At 43.6% G+C, this 10,607-nt stretch overlaps 1 protein-coding gene across 5 annotated transcripts in view; it reads left to right on the top strand.

Annotated features, from left to right (window-relative positions):
* Window positions 1-6,398: 6,398 nt before the first annotated feature.
* Window positions 6,399-10,607, top strand: part of ANAPC1 (anaphase promoting complex subunit 1) — a 102,623-nt gene continuing 98,414 nt past the window's right edge. For all 5 annotated transcript variants that reach the window (XM_057558011.1, XM_057558010.1, XM_057558009.1 and 2 more), the window contains exons 1-3: window positions 6,399-6,650; window positions 8,996-9,232; window positions 10,231-10,392. In XM_057558011.1, coding sequence (XP_057413994.1) covers window positions 9,020-9,232; window positions 10,231-10,392 — 375 coding nt within the window. In that variant the 5' untranslated portion in view covers window positions 6,399-6,650; window positions 8,996-9,019. The remainder of the gene's footprint in view (window positions 6,651-8,995; window positions 9,233-10,230; window positions 10,393-10,607) is intronic.

Here is a 10,607-nt window from a genome sequence, read left to right as displayed (position 1 = left end):
AAAAGGTAGCGTTTGTTTATTTGTTATTTTCTTTTTAAAAGTATTTACTATGAGAGATTTTATACATAGGCAAAAGTGATTCCACTTCCAGTAATGAACTCTCATACTTATCACAAAGTATCAACAATTATTAACGTTTTGCCAGTCTAGTTTCATGTATTCCCTCCCCCCCCCCACCTTTTTTGGCTTCAGTTTTTTTTTTTTTACATTTTAAAAAAAAATTAATTAATTAATTTATTTTTGGCTGTGTTGGGTCTTCGTTTCTGTGCGAGGGCTTTCTCTAGTTGCGGCAAGCGGGGACCACTCCTCATCGTGGTGCGCGGGCCTCTCACTATCGTGGCCTCTCTTGTTGCGGAGCACAGGCTCCAGACGCGCAGGCTCAGTAGTTGTGGCTCACGGGCCTAGTTGCTCCGCGGCATGTGGGATCTTCCCAGACCAGGGCTCAGACCCGTGTCCCCTGCATTGGCAGGCAGACTCTCAACCACTGCGCCACCAGGGAAGCCCTGGCTTCAGTTCTTTAAAACAAATCCCAGACACATTATGCTACCCTTAAATTAATCTGCATCTCAAACTGATAGGGATTTTTTTGAACTTAATCACCATTATCACATTTAACAAAATTAATATTTCTTTCACATCATCTGATACTCAGTACATATTCAAATTTCCCTGGTTGAGTCCAAGATGTCACTTAATAGTTGGCTTGTTCAGGTCAAGAGATCCAAAAAAAAAAGTCCTCACATTGCATTTTGGCATGTGTCTTAAGTCCTTTATCTGAGAACAGTGAATTTCTAATATTTTCAATAATTCTCTTTACTACCTGGGATTCTTCTATAAAAAGAACTTTCTCTCAGCAGCTCATTGATTATTCTTTTTAAAAAAATTTTTTATTGGAGTATAGCTGATTTACAATGTTGTGTTAGTTTCTGCTGCACAGCAAAGTGAATCAATCATATATATACATAGACTCACTCTTTTTTAGATTCTTTTCCCATATAGGTTATCATAGAATATTGGGTAGATTTCCCTGTGCTATACAGTAGGTCCTGATTAGTAATTTATTTTATTTAATTTAACTAATTAATTTATTTATAATTTTTTTTGGCCATGCCATGTGGCTTGTGGGATCTTAGTTCCCCGACCTGGGATTGAACCTGGGCCCTCAGCAGTGAAAGCGCCGAGTCCTAACCACTGGTCTGCTAGGGAATTCCCAGTTATCTATTTTATGTGTAGTAGTGTGTATATGTCATTCCCAATCTCCCAATTTGTCCCTCCCCCCTCATTGATTATTCTTGAAATACGGAGATCACGGGGGAAGGACTGGATAAGTGCTGGATACTTTCACTTTGATTATCAAATTTCAGAGAAACAAGTTGGTGCACTAGTAACCTCCATTGTTAATCAACAAGGTCTTGTTTGTTTGTTTAGCATTATGAATGCACATTTTTACATATCGAATGTGTTTTAATCCATTATTCTTTTTTTTTTTTTTTTTTTTTTTTTGCCACGCCATGCAACATGCAGGATCTTAGTTCCCCCACCAGGGATCAAACCCGTGCCCCCTGCAGTGGAAGTGCAGAGTCGTAACCACTGGACCGCCAGGGAAGTCCCCAAGATCATTATTCTTTATGATACTCAAATTATTCCTTTAGGCTAGTGGCACCCCTTAGAGTTGGCTTCTTTGTCCTTTTGAGGTGGTCCATAGATAATTCTTGAATAAGCATCCTGGCTTGCTAGTTCTCTTTCTGCACATACTCCTGGATTTATTTTCTCTACTCCTAAACTTCTTGGGGTATTTGCAAACCAGTCATAAACTTTGTCATCTCCAAGCCTTTTCCCGGGCCGATTTCTTTGCCTAAAATGACTTTTCCTATTTACGCCTCCCAACTGATTTAAATATCTTTCAAGACTCAGTGCCAAATGTTGGCTACAGTCTGGTGAGACCCTAATCATAGGAGCCACTTAAGCCATGCCTGATTCTTGACTATAGGATTTGGGAGATAAATGTGCATTGCCACTAGGTTTGTGGTAATATCGTTACACAGCAAGAGATGACTAATACACAACCTTTATGAAATTAGGTCCTGTGTCTTTTTTTTTTTTTTTAAATATTTATTTATTTATTTATTTAGGCTGCACCAGGTCTTAGTTGGGGCACGCGGGATCTTTTTTTTTTTTTCATTGCGGCATGCATGCAGGATCTAGTTTCCGGACCAGGGATCAAACCCGGGCCCTCTGCGTTGGGAGCATGGACTCTTACCCACTGGACCACCAGGGAAGTCCCAGGTCCTGTGTCTTTTAGTTTGCTTGTACAGAAGAAACTTTGATATTAGATAGGGGTGCTAGTTAATAATAAAGTTTCATTAAAATGAAAGTTATACTTTGCCATGTTGGGAGACAGTTCTCCATGGGTCTTCCACTTTTCTGCTTGTTGCTTGGGGGGCACTGTCTGCCCTCGTTCCTTTGTGTAGGAAACAGCCTTGGAAGATAGAGATAGTGTCTACTTCTGGAGCAAAGGGCAGGTTTGCTCACAGCCTTAGAAGACGGAGATCGTGTCTCCCTTGGAGCCAAGGGCAGACATTCTTACTACCCATTATTAAAGATTTGGGTTTCCTAAGCTCACTGTTCTTTCCTGTGATGCAACCCAGGGTGCATGTAGATGTCATCCAGCCTTCACATCACTCTGTGGGAATTTGGACTCAGGGAACTGTCACAAAAATGCTGATGCTCTGCTGTAAGTAACAAATTATTCTTCACCTTTGACCCGGCAGTTTTCTGGCTTCTACCAGCATTTATGGCGCTGTGGCAGGCAGAGAAGGTAAAAATCTCAAACCGCTCAGAGTTCTTAAAAAGCTATAGAAATGATGTACAGCACATATTCACTTGTGGAAATTGGAAAGACCCCCCCCTTTTTTTTCAGCGGTGGGAATATAAATACTGTACAAAGTTACCTCTGAACCTATTAACTAGTCAAGTGAGAATCCAAGCCTTGTAATTCTTCTCTCTCAGTGTGTGGTGTCCCTCTTTCTCTACCAACTTCAACTACCCACACTTACCTGGTAAAGTCTCACAATGGCTAAGAATACCTTTATTGGGACTTCCCTGGTGGTGCAGTGGTTAAGAATCCGCCTGCCAATGCAGGGGACACGGGTTCGAGCCCTGGTCCAGGAAGATCCCACATGCCGCGGAGCAACTAAGCCTGTGCACCACAACTACTGAGCCTGTGTGCCACAACTGCTGAAGCCCACGTGCCTAGAGCCTGTGCTCTGCAACAAGAGAAGCCACTGCAATGAGAAGCCCGCGCACCTCAACAAAGAGTAGCCCCCGCTCGCCACAACTAGAGAAAGCCCGCACGCAGCGTTGAAGACCCATCGCAGCCAAAAATAAATAAATAAATTTATAAAATAATAAAAATAAAAAAGGCTACCTTTATCATGGAGGGATTTTAGAAAGTATTTCCTTAGTTGTTGCTGGTTACATTACCATCCAGGGAATGACTGCTTGGTGGCATTTGTTGCTAATGCCCCCATTCAGTATCATGTAATAACATATTCACTGTGCTATGAAAAAGTCCATTACAGTCGCTATTTCAAGTCTTGCTGCCTACTAATTTGGCATTTATAGCCAAGAGATCCAGAGGCTTAAAGTAGTAAAATATTGCTGGATAAAGTCAGAATTGGGAAGCAAGAACTTAATACAAAAGGTACTAAGCAAATTAACCTCAGAGTTGCCTCTGTAAAACAGAGAGTTGAATCCAGTTGAGTTTCCACATGACACCTACTCTCAATTTAACCTCTAACTACAGTTCTCTAAAATTGTTGTGTTTTTCTAGGGCAAAGTAGGTTACTGAGATTTGAAAAGGTAGCATTTACATTGTGGACTCAAAATATTGTAAACCGTCTCTTTGAGAAGGGAAAATTTAAAACTGGAAAAGTAAATTCCCCTTTAAGATGGGACAAGCTTTGATTAAACGAATAAAACCTCTAATTTCCTAGATGTTTAGACTTCCTGTTTGTTCAATGCAGTGCTGTAAATTGCCCCGATGCTGAAACTGTTTTTACAAATACCGGTGAGACATATTTGGGCCAGCCAGGCTAGACAGAAGTTTGAATAGAGAAGACATTGTGTTTTATATGCTGCGGGGTTCATTACCCAAGGTCCCAGAAGGTAAGGTTTTGCTCCAATGCATGTGAAACCTGCCTCTTATGACTGCAAATTAGGGTGACCAGTGGTCCCAGCTTGCTTGGGATGTCTGGTTTTAAAATGGAAAGTCCTGTGTTTCAGGGAACCCCAGTCCTGGGAAAACATCATAGGCGGAGGCCACGGAGAGGCATCTTGAGAGAATTTATGGGCAGACAAGGGAACATCCAGGAGGAAGAGCTGTGCGAACCCTTTCAGTAACTCTATTCACAGACTGGACACACTTTGTGGACTGTGTTCTCGAAAACATAGAGCTGGGGGCAAATTTGATGAGTGCTGATGCTTTAGCCCACGATAGAGAGAATGAAGGCAAGGGAAGGATGAGAAGCACTGCGTTGGCCACTGCCAAAAACTCAGCTGACTGCTTGGCAGGCGTGCCCACTCAGCCACAGAGGATGTCTGGCAGGCTGTGCAAAGAAACCATGCTGTAGAACAGTCCACCAGAGGGAAAAGAAAAGGGAATTTATGTCTCTGGCTCCTTCCTGCCTTGCTCCTCTTGAACAAAATTTGCCTTGATCTAAATTTGCTCCCTACACTTTTGGGTTTCTGTCAGCTTGCACACCCCCTGGGGAGGCATTCCCTCGAAGCCAGTGCCCCAGGGACTGTGACAATGGCCTGATGGCACAGCAAAACCAGGGCAGAGGGCCTCGTTCTCTGTGGCAAGTGGCTGGTCGTGGGGCTGACAGGGCTGGTGGAACCAGCCTATGGTGTCCCTTTCTCTAGGAGGGCCCACGTATGGTCAGGCCATGGTGGTGGCTGAGGTGGGGCAAGAGGTGGAGGGTGGCACTCAGAGACTCTGAGAGGCAACTGGGATATGTCCTGATGCTGTTTCTCCTAGAAAGACCAGGTCATGGAGGAAGAGGACTTAGAGGGGGAGTGGCTGAGGGGGGACCCTGTAGGAGGAAATAAGTAAAAGATAAAGGCAGAGCATGAGGAATGTGATTGTTCATTTGACCTCACGTGTACCCTCAGGGCAGGGATGTCTGGGGATATTTTGGTCTCAAAGTCTAAGATAGACTAAGTTCTATCTTGATCCCTTTGGGCTGCTATACCATAAACTTATGAACAACAAACATTTATTCTTTACAGTTCTAGAGGCTGGAAAGTCCAAGATCATGGTGCTGGCAGATTCAGTGTTTGCTGAGGTTGTGCTTCCTGGTCCATTGACAGCCGTCTTTTTGCTGTGTCCTCATTTGGTGGAAGGGGCCAGGGAGCTCTGTGGGGTCTCTTTCATAAGGGCACTAATCCCTTTCACGGGGGCTCCACCCTCATGACCTAAGCACCTCCTAAGGCTCCCACCTCCTAGTATCATCACATAGACCATTAGGTTTCAACATAAGAATTTGGGGAGGGGACACAAATATTCAGTCCTCAGCAGGCTCCTTCCTGTTGGAGTAAAGCCTTCTGAAAAGAGGCTGTTTGAGCTAAACCCTGAAGGTTGACATTTCAAATAAAGAGATGAGAATGAGCCAAGATACCAAGATACCACGAAGTGCAAGGTGTGTTTGGAGACCCTAAGGAGATAATTTTAGTGAAGACATAAAGTTTCAGGCAACTTTATATTTCTGGATAAAGAATTTGAACTTTATTTCTCAGGCAATAGGACTCCTATCAATCCTTTTAACATAGCGACACCACGCAATGGAAGATTAGAGCTCAAGAGAGTTATACATTTTGCACAAGTGTGATATTGTACAGTTGAATCCACAGACAGGGAGGGAGGGGTAAAGCTGGGGTTCCTAACCTGGATCTATGAATTGCTAGGGGAAGTCTCTGTGAAGCTCAGATTATTACACGCAACGTTTTTATGCGGACCTCTATACCTTTCATCAACTTTTCAAAAGGTCCGGACCCCCAAAAGGTTAAAGTGCACTGGTAAAGAGAGAAAATCAGTAGAGTCCCCACCGTCCCCCAAGCCTGGAGGCATGTACCTCCCATTTGGGGGTCAGGAGGCGAGAGCGAAGTTGGCCAGAAAACCTTCTAATTCATAGTTAGGAGGCAGTTCAGGCTCGTACTGACATGACCTGGAGAAGATCTGGACGCCAGGAAGATCCTATCCCAGTACAGGCTGAAGGTATAAATAAATACCCAGCAAATTCTTCCTCGCGCTTCCTTCGTGCAACTGCGGAGGCGCTAGGACCGCGGGAACGCCGCTCGCTCCCGGCGAAGCCCCGCCTCGGCGCGAGGCAGGACGGGAAAGTCAACATGGACGCGTCCATTTGAACATCTCGCCTGAGTGGTTCTCCCGCACGCTTGCTTGTCGTTAGCAGTCGTGTCCGCAGCTGCTGCCCAGTCTTCCTCCGGAATAGGGGAGGGAGAGGGAATGAGAAGCTGCAGCGGCCGAGGAGTCACCGTGACCGTCCCCGCCGCCACCCTCGGGCCCCCTCGGCCCCCGCGCCTCCGGGGAGCAGCCGGGGCTCGCCGCGCCTGACGCGTCCCGAGTCACACAGGTATGGGCCCGGCCCCGCAGCGCCTGGTGGTTCATCGCCTGTCCGCTAGCCCTTTCACCCGCCCCGAGGCCTACCCGCGCGCGGTGACCCGGAGGGCTGGGAGCCCGGGGCGGGCCCTGAGCGGGCCGCAGAGCCAAGGGGACCCCAGCTGGCGGGCTGGGCTTTACGGGCTGCACCTTCCTGCTCCACTCTGCGCCGGCTTCCTTCCTGAACTAAGCGCGGTGTCCCGTGTGGGCCTCAGCTTCTAGATCAGCCCCTTGCCGCTCTGATACGATGTTCTGAGACTCAGGCTCTTAGACTTGTTTGTTTCACCTGACCCTAAAGAGGCCGGGGAAGCTCTGCCTTTTTGCGGAGTCTCAACTCAGGGTGTCTTCTGTGTGCATTTGGATTTACTCTTGAAGCAACTGTGTGGTTACCTCTGGCGGGGTAGTTTTTGTTCCTAGTTAGCAATGCTGATATCTTGTTTTATAGCATATCAGTTTAATACAGTACTTTCATCTGTAGCTCTTTATGTTGTCCCCTAATAAGTAAAAACACATAAAAATTTGGGGTATTGCAAAAGCATTAAATGTGTCGCCTTAATTAGAACAGAGATATTGTACTGTGAAAATAACTGTAATTAATACTTTTGTAATTTTCTCTCAAAGTTTTAATAGAATAACATTTCAAAATTGCACAGCTGAAGTCGGATGAACTCACAAGTTTTTTAATGTTGGTTATCCTGTTGACTAGAATATAGGAAGACCAGCTGAATTTTATTTTTTCCTTGTAAGTTTTATAAGGTACTGTTTTAGTTATATCCCAAGTTCAGGTCTTCTCAATTCTGAATTTTAGCGGGAGGAAAATAAAAGTGTTTTGATTGTGGCATATGGTTATGTCAGGAATAGCATTTAATTCATAGCAAAATAACTTTGACCCTAGAGGAGCTGCACAGGAACTACAGGGGCTTTGAGATATTGCAGGAAAAAAACCCCTACTGATGCCAAAAAGACCTCAAATGAGAAATGTAAGTCAAATTTAGTTAAACTTTTAATTGTGAGTGCCGTTTCAAACCCTTTAAAGTTGTCTATGGTGCTGTGGTCAAATGTTGGTTTTGATCTGTGTTTGAGGATCGTAGCTTAAATGTGATGCCACAAAATCCTTTTTTTTTTTTTTAATTTTATTTATTTACTTTTAGCTGTGTTGGGTCTTCGCTTCTGTGCGAGGGCCTCCTCTAGTTGCAGCGAGCAGGGGCCACTCTTCATCGCGGTGCGCGGGCCTCTCACTATCGTGGCCTCTCTTGTTGCGGAGCACAGGCTCCAGACGCGCAGACTCAGTAGTTGTGGCTCACGGGCCTAGCTGCTCCGCGGCATGTGGGATCTTCCCAGACCAGGGCTCGAACCCGTGTCCCCTGCATTGGCAGGCAGGTTCTCAACCACTGCGCCACCAGGGAAGCCCCACAAAATCCATTTTTAATGTAGGTGTTTTCTTGGAGAGAGAACTGGCATCCACCTTATATGCCACATTATACAGTGAATTTTACTAGCTGTCAACTACTGTATGTAGAAATGTTTTGGAAGTGAAGGGGCATGGTTCCACCCACAGCTGAGCCACATCTTTATAGTGATAAGCTGTACTGTAATAGGTTGTGTTAATTAAAAGCTAGGACTCATAAATTTGCTGCAAGTGTGGCTGTCCCATGGCCAGCGTTCTTCATGCCTTGGTTTCCTGTGTTTGGACCCCAAATTGGAATTGATTGTAGTCATATGTTTAGGTGGACTGGGGTGTCAAAACTACTGGTGACATTTGACAGTTTATTAGGTCTTTTGTGGATTGGTCAGCTGAAACGAGTAGTTCAACTTGTGATGAATTAGAAGTAATATGTGTTTTTTTTGTGGGGTTTTTTTTTTGTTTCATTCCAATATGCCAGTGGTCCTTGAGGTGTGCTTTTCAAATGAGTTTCCAACAGCTGAACAGAAATGACCTTAAATGTTGAGAAGCCGGGCAGTCATGGGACTATAAAGTACAACTTGTCTAAATACTTCATATGTGAAGTGTGGAAAAACTAGCATATAGTAGTAGGAAACATAGGATAGGTGTTGTGGGATGTGAGTGCTTGTCTCAACCCAGTGGTTTCCTTCAGTGGTAACCGTCTGTTGGTCAGTTTCCAACTAAAATGTGGCGATAACTGTAATCACCTGAGAGTCAGATCTGGAATGACCTTTGATGTTATAATTACTTGTACACCTACAGTGTAATAGGATTGACACTCATCCAAGGATTAATGACTCTTCTGTAAACTTCTATGATATTTTATTCTGGTTTTAACTCTAGAAGCTGACCAGAGTGTGTTTGAATTCATACAGAAATAATGTTGATATTTGGAACCCATGTCGAACTTCTATGAAGAAAGGGCAACAATGATTGCAGCCGGGGATTTGCAGGAATTTGTTCCTTTTGGTCGAGACCACTGCAAGCACCACCCTAATGCTTTGAACCTTCAGCTTCGCCAGCTGCAGCCAGCGTCGGAGTTATGGTCTTCTGATGGTGCTGCTGGCCTGGTGGGATCCCTTCAGGAGGTTACGATCCACGAGAAACAGAAGGTTCCGTTAAGTTTCCCGTTGTATTTTTGAAACATAGAATGTTGTGATCTACCTGTAATTTAAGGCTACCTGCAACTGAGAAATGAGTATAATGCTACTTCTAGGGTAGTGGTTAAGATTTGGTAATTTCAGTCGAGACTAAAATAATGACTTCATTGTATTATGGTGTCATAACCGTTTATTTAGACATACAACTCATGGTTTTATAATAAGTACTATGATTATGGTCCATTCTAAACCTCTTTCTCTTCCCTTAGTATGTGGGGACCAGATTTCATGTTGTTTGATTATTAGATGGTAGAGTTAGAAATGGTCCCTGCTGCAAAAAGACTTGCATATTTCTTGAGGACAAGAAAAATGCCACATAAGTAGATAGAGTACTAGTTCTTAAATAGGAGAATGAGATGTTAGCATGTGTCAGAAAATCAGTCTTTCCCACTTTATTCCACTTTCATTCCATTTGGGATACCAAAATCTCAGGGAGAGGAAGTCTATGTAGTTAGAAATCTGAACCTTTCTCTCTCCCATTTATTTTGATGAGTGGGACAAGGGAAGGAAGGTGAATGTATATTTAGTTGTGAAGCAGGGAAATCTACCCTGTGAATAAACTCCAGCAGTGATTCCCACGTGCATCTTCCTGCCCCCTCTCCATCACTTCCCCATGCACCTAATATACCATTTTAGCTTCCCTAGTATGTTGGTTTCATTTTTGGATCTATAGATATGGTATAATTTTTGTTTGTTTATATTTTGGGCAAATAATATAGTAGTATAATATAAAACATCCTGTAAGGTATATAATACACATATGCACACACCCCACTTTGTTAATCAGTGGCACTAAGCTTCTAAGAATTGGGCTTAGATTGAGTCTTTCTCCCCAGGCAAAGAGAGAGTAGGAGACTTGTCTCTGAATGATTATTGATTTAATTAATAAATCCTGCTCCATACTTTGGAAAAAAGTGCTTGAACATGTCCTGCATGTGTTAATTTTTAAGGAGAGCTGGCAGTTAAGGAAAGGCGTAAGTGAAATTGGAGAAGAAGTAGATTACGATGAGGAACTCTATGTGGCTGGAAATATGGTTATCTGGAGCAAAGGAAGTAAAAGCCAGGCATTGGCTGTTTATAAAGCGTTTACAGTTGACAGTCCTGTTCAACAGGTGAGTTGATTTGAATTTTAGCATTTGATTGACTACTTAACACTTAAAAAAGTTTTTGTCCTAAAATTTAACAGAAATAATAAAAACTGTGTAATGGTCCCAGCAGCTGGGTGTCCATTTAAAAAATTTCATTTGTTTTCTGTATCATCACTTTTTTTACACCATCCTTTGTCAATTTAATGATAGTCTTTAAAGACTGTTCTTGAGTAATTCAA

Source organism: Balaenoptera acutorostrata, chromosome 12, assembly GCF_949987535.1.
Source record: "Balaenoptera acutorostrata chromosome 12, mBalAcu1.1, whole genome shotgun sequence".
NCBI classification, from domain to species: Eukaryota; Metazoa; Chordata; class Mammalia; order Artiodactyla; family Balaenopteridae; genus Balaenoptera; species Balaenoptera acutorostrata.
This window is presented reverse-complemented; position numbering and strand designations above follow the sequence as displayed.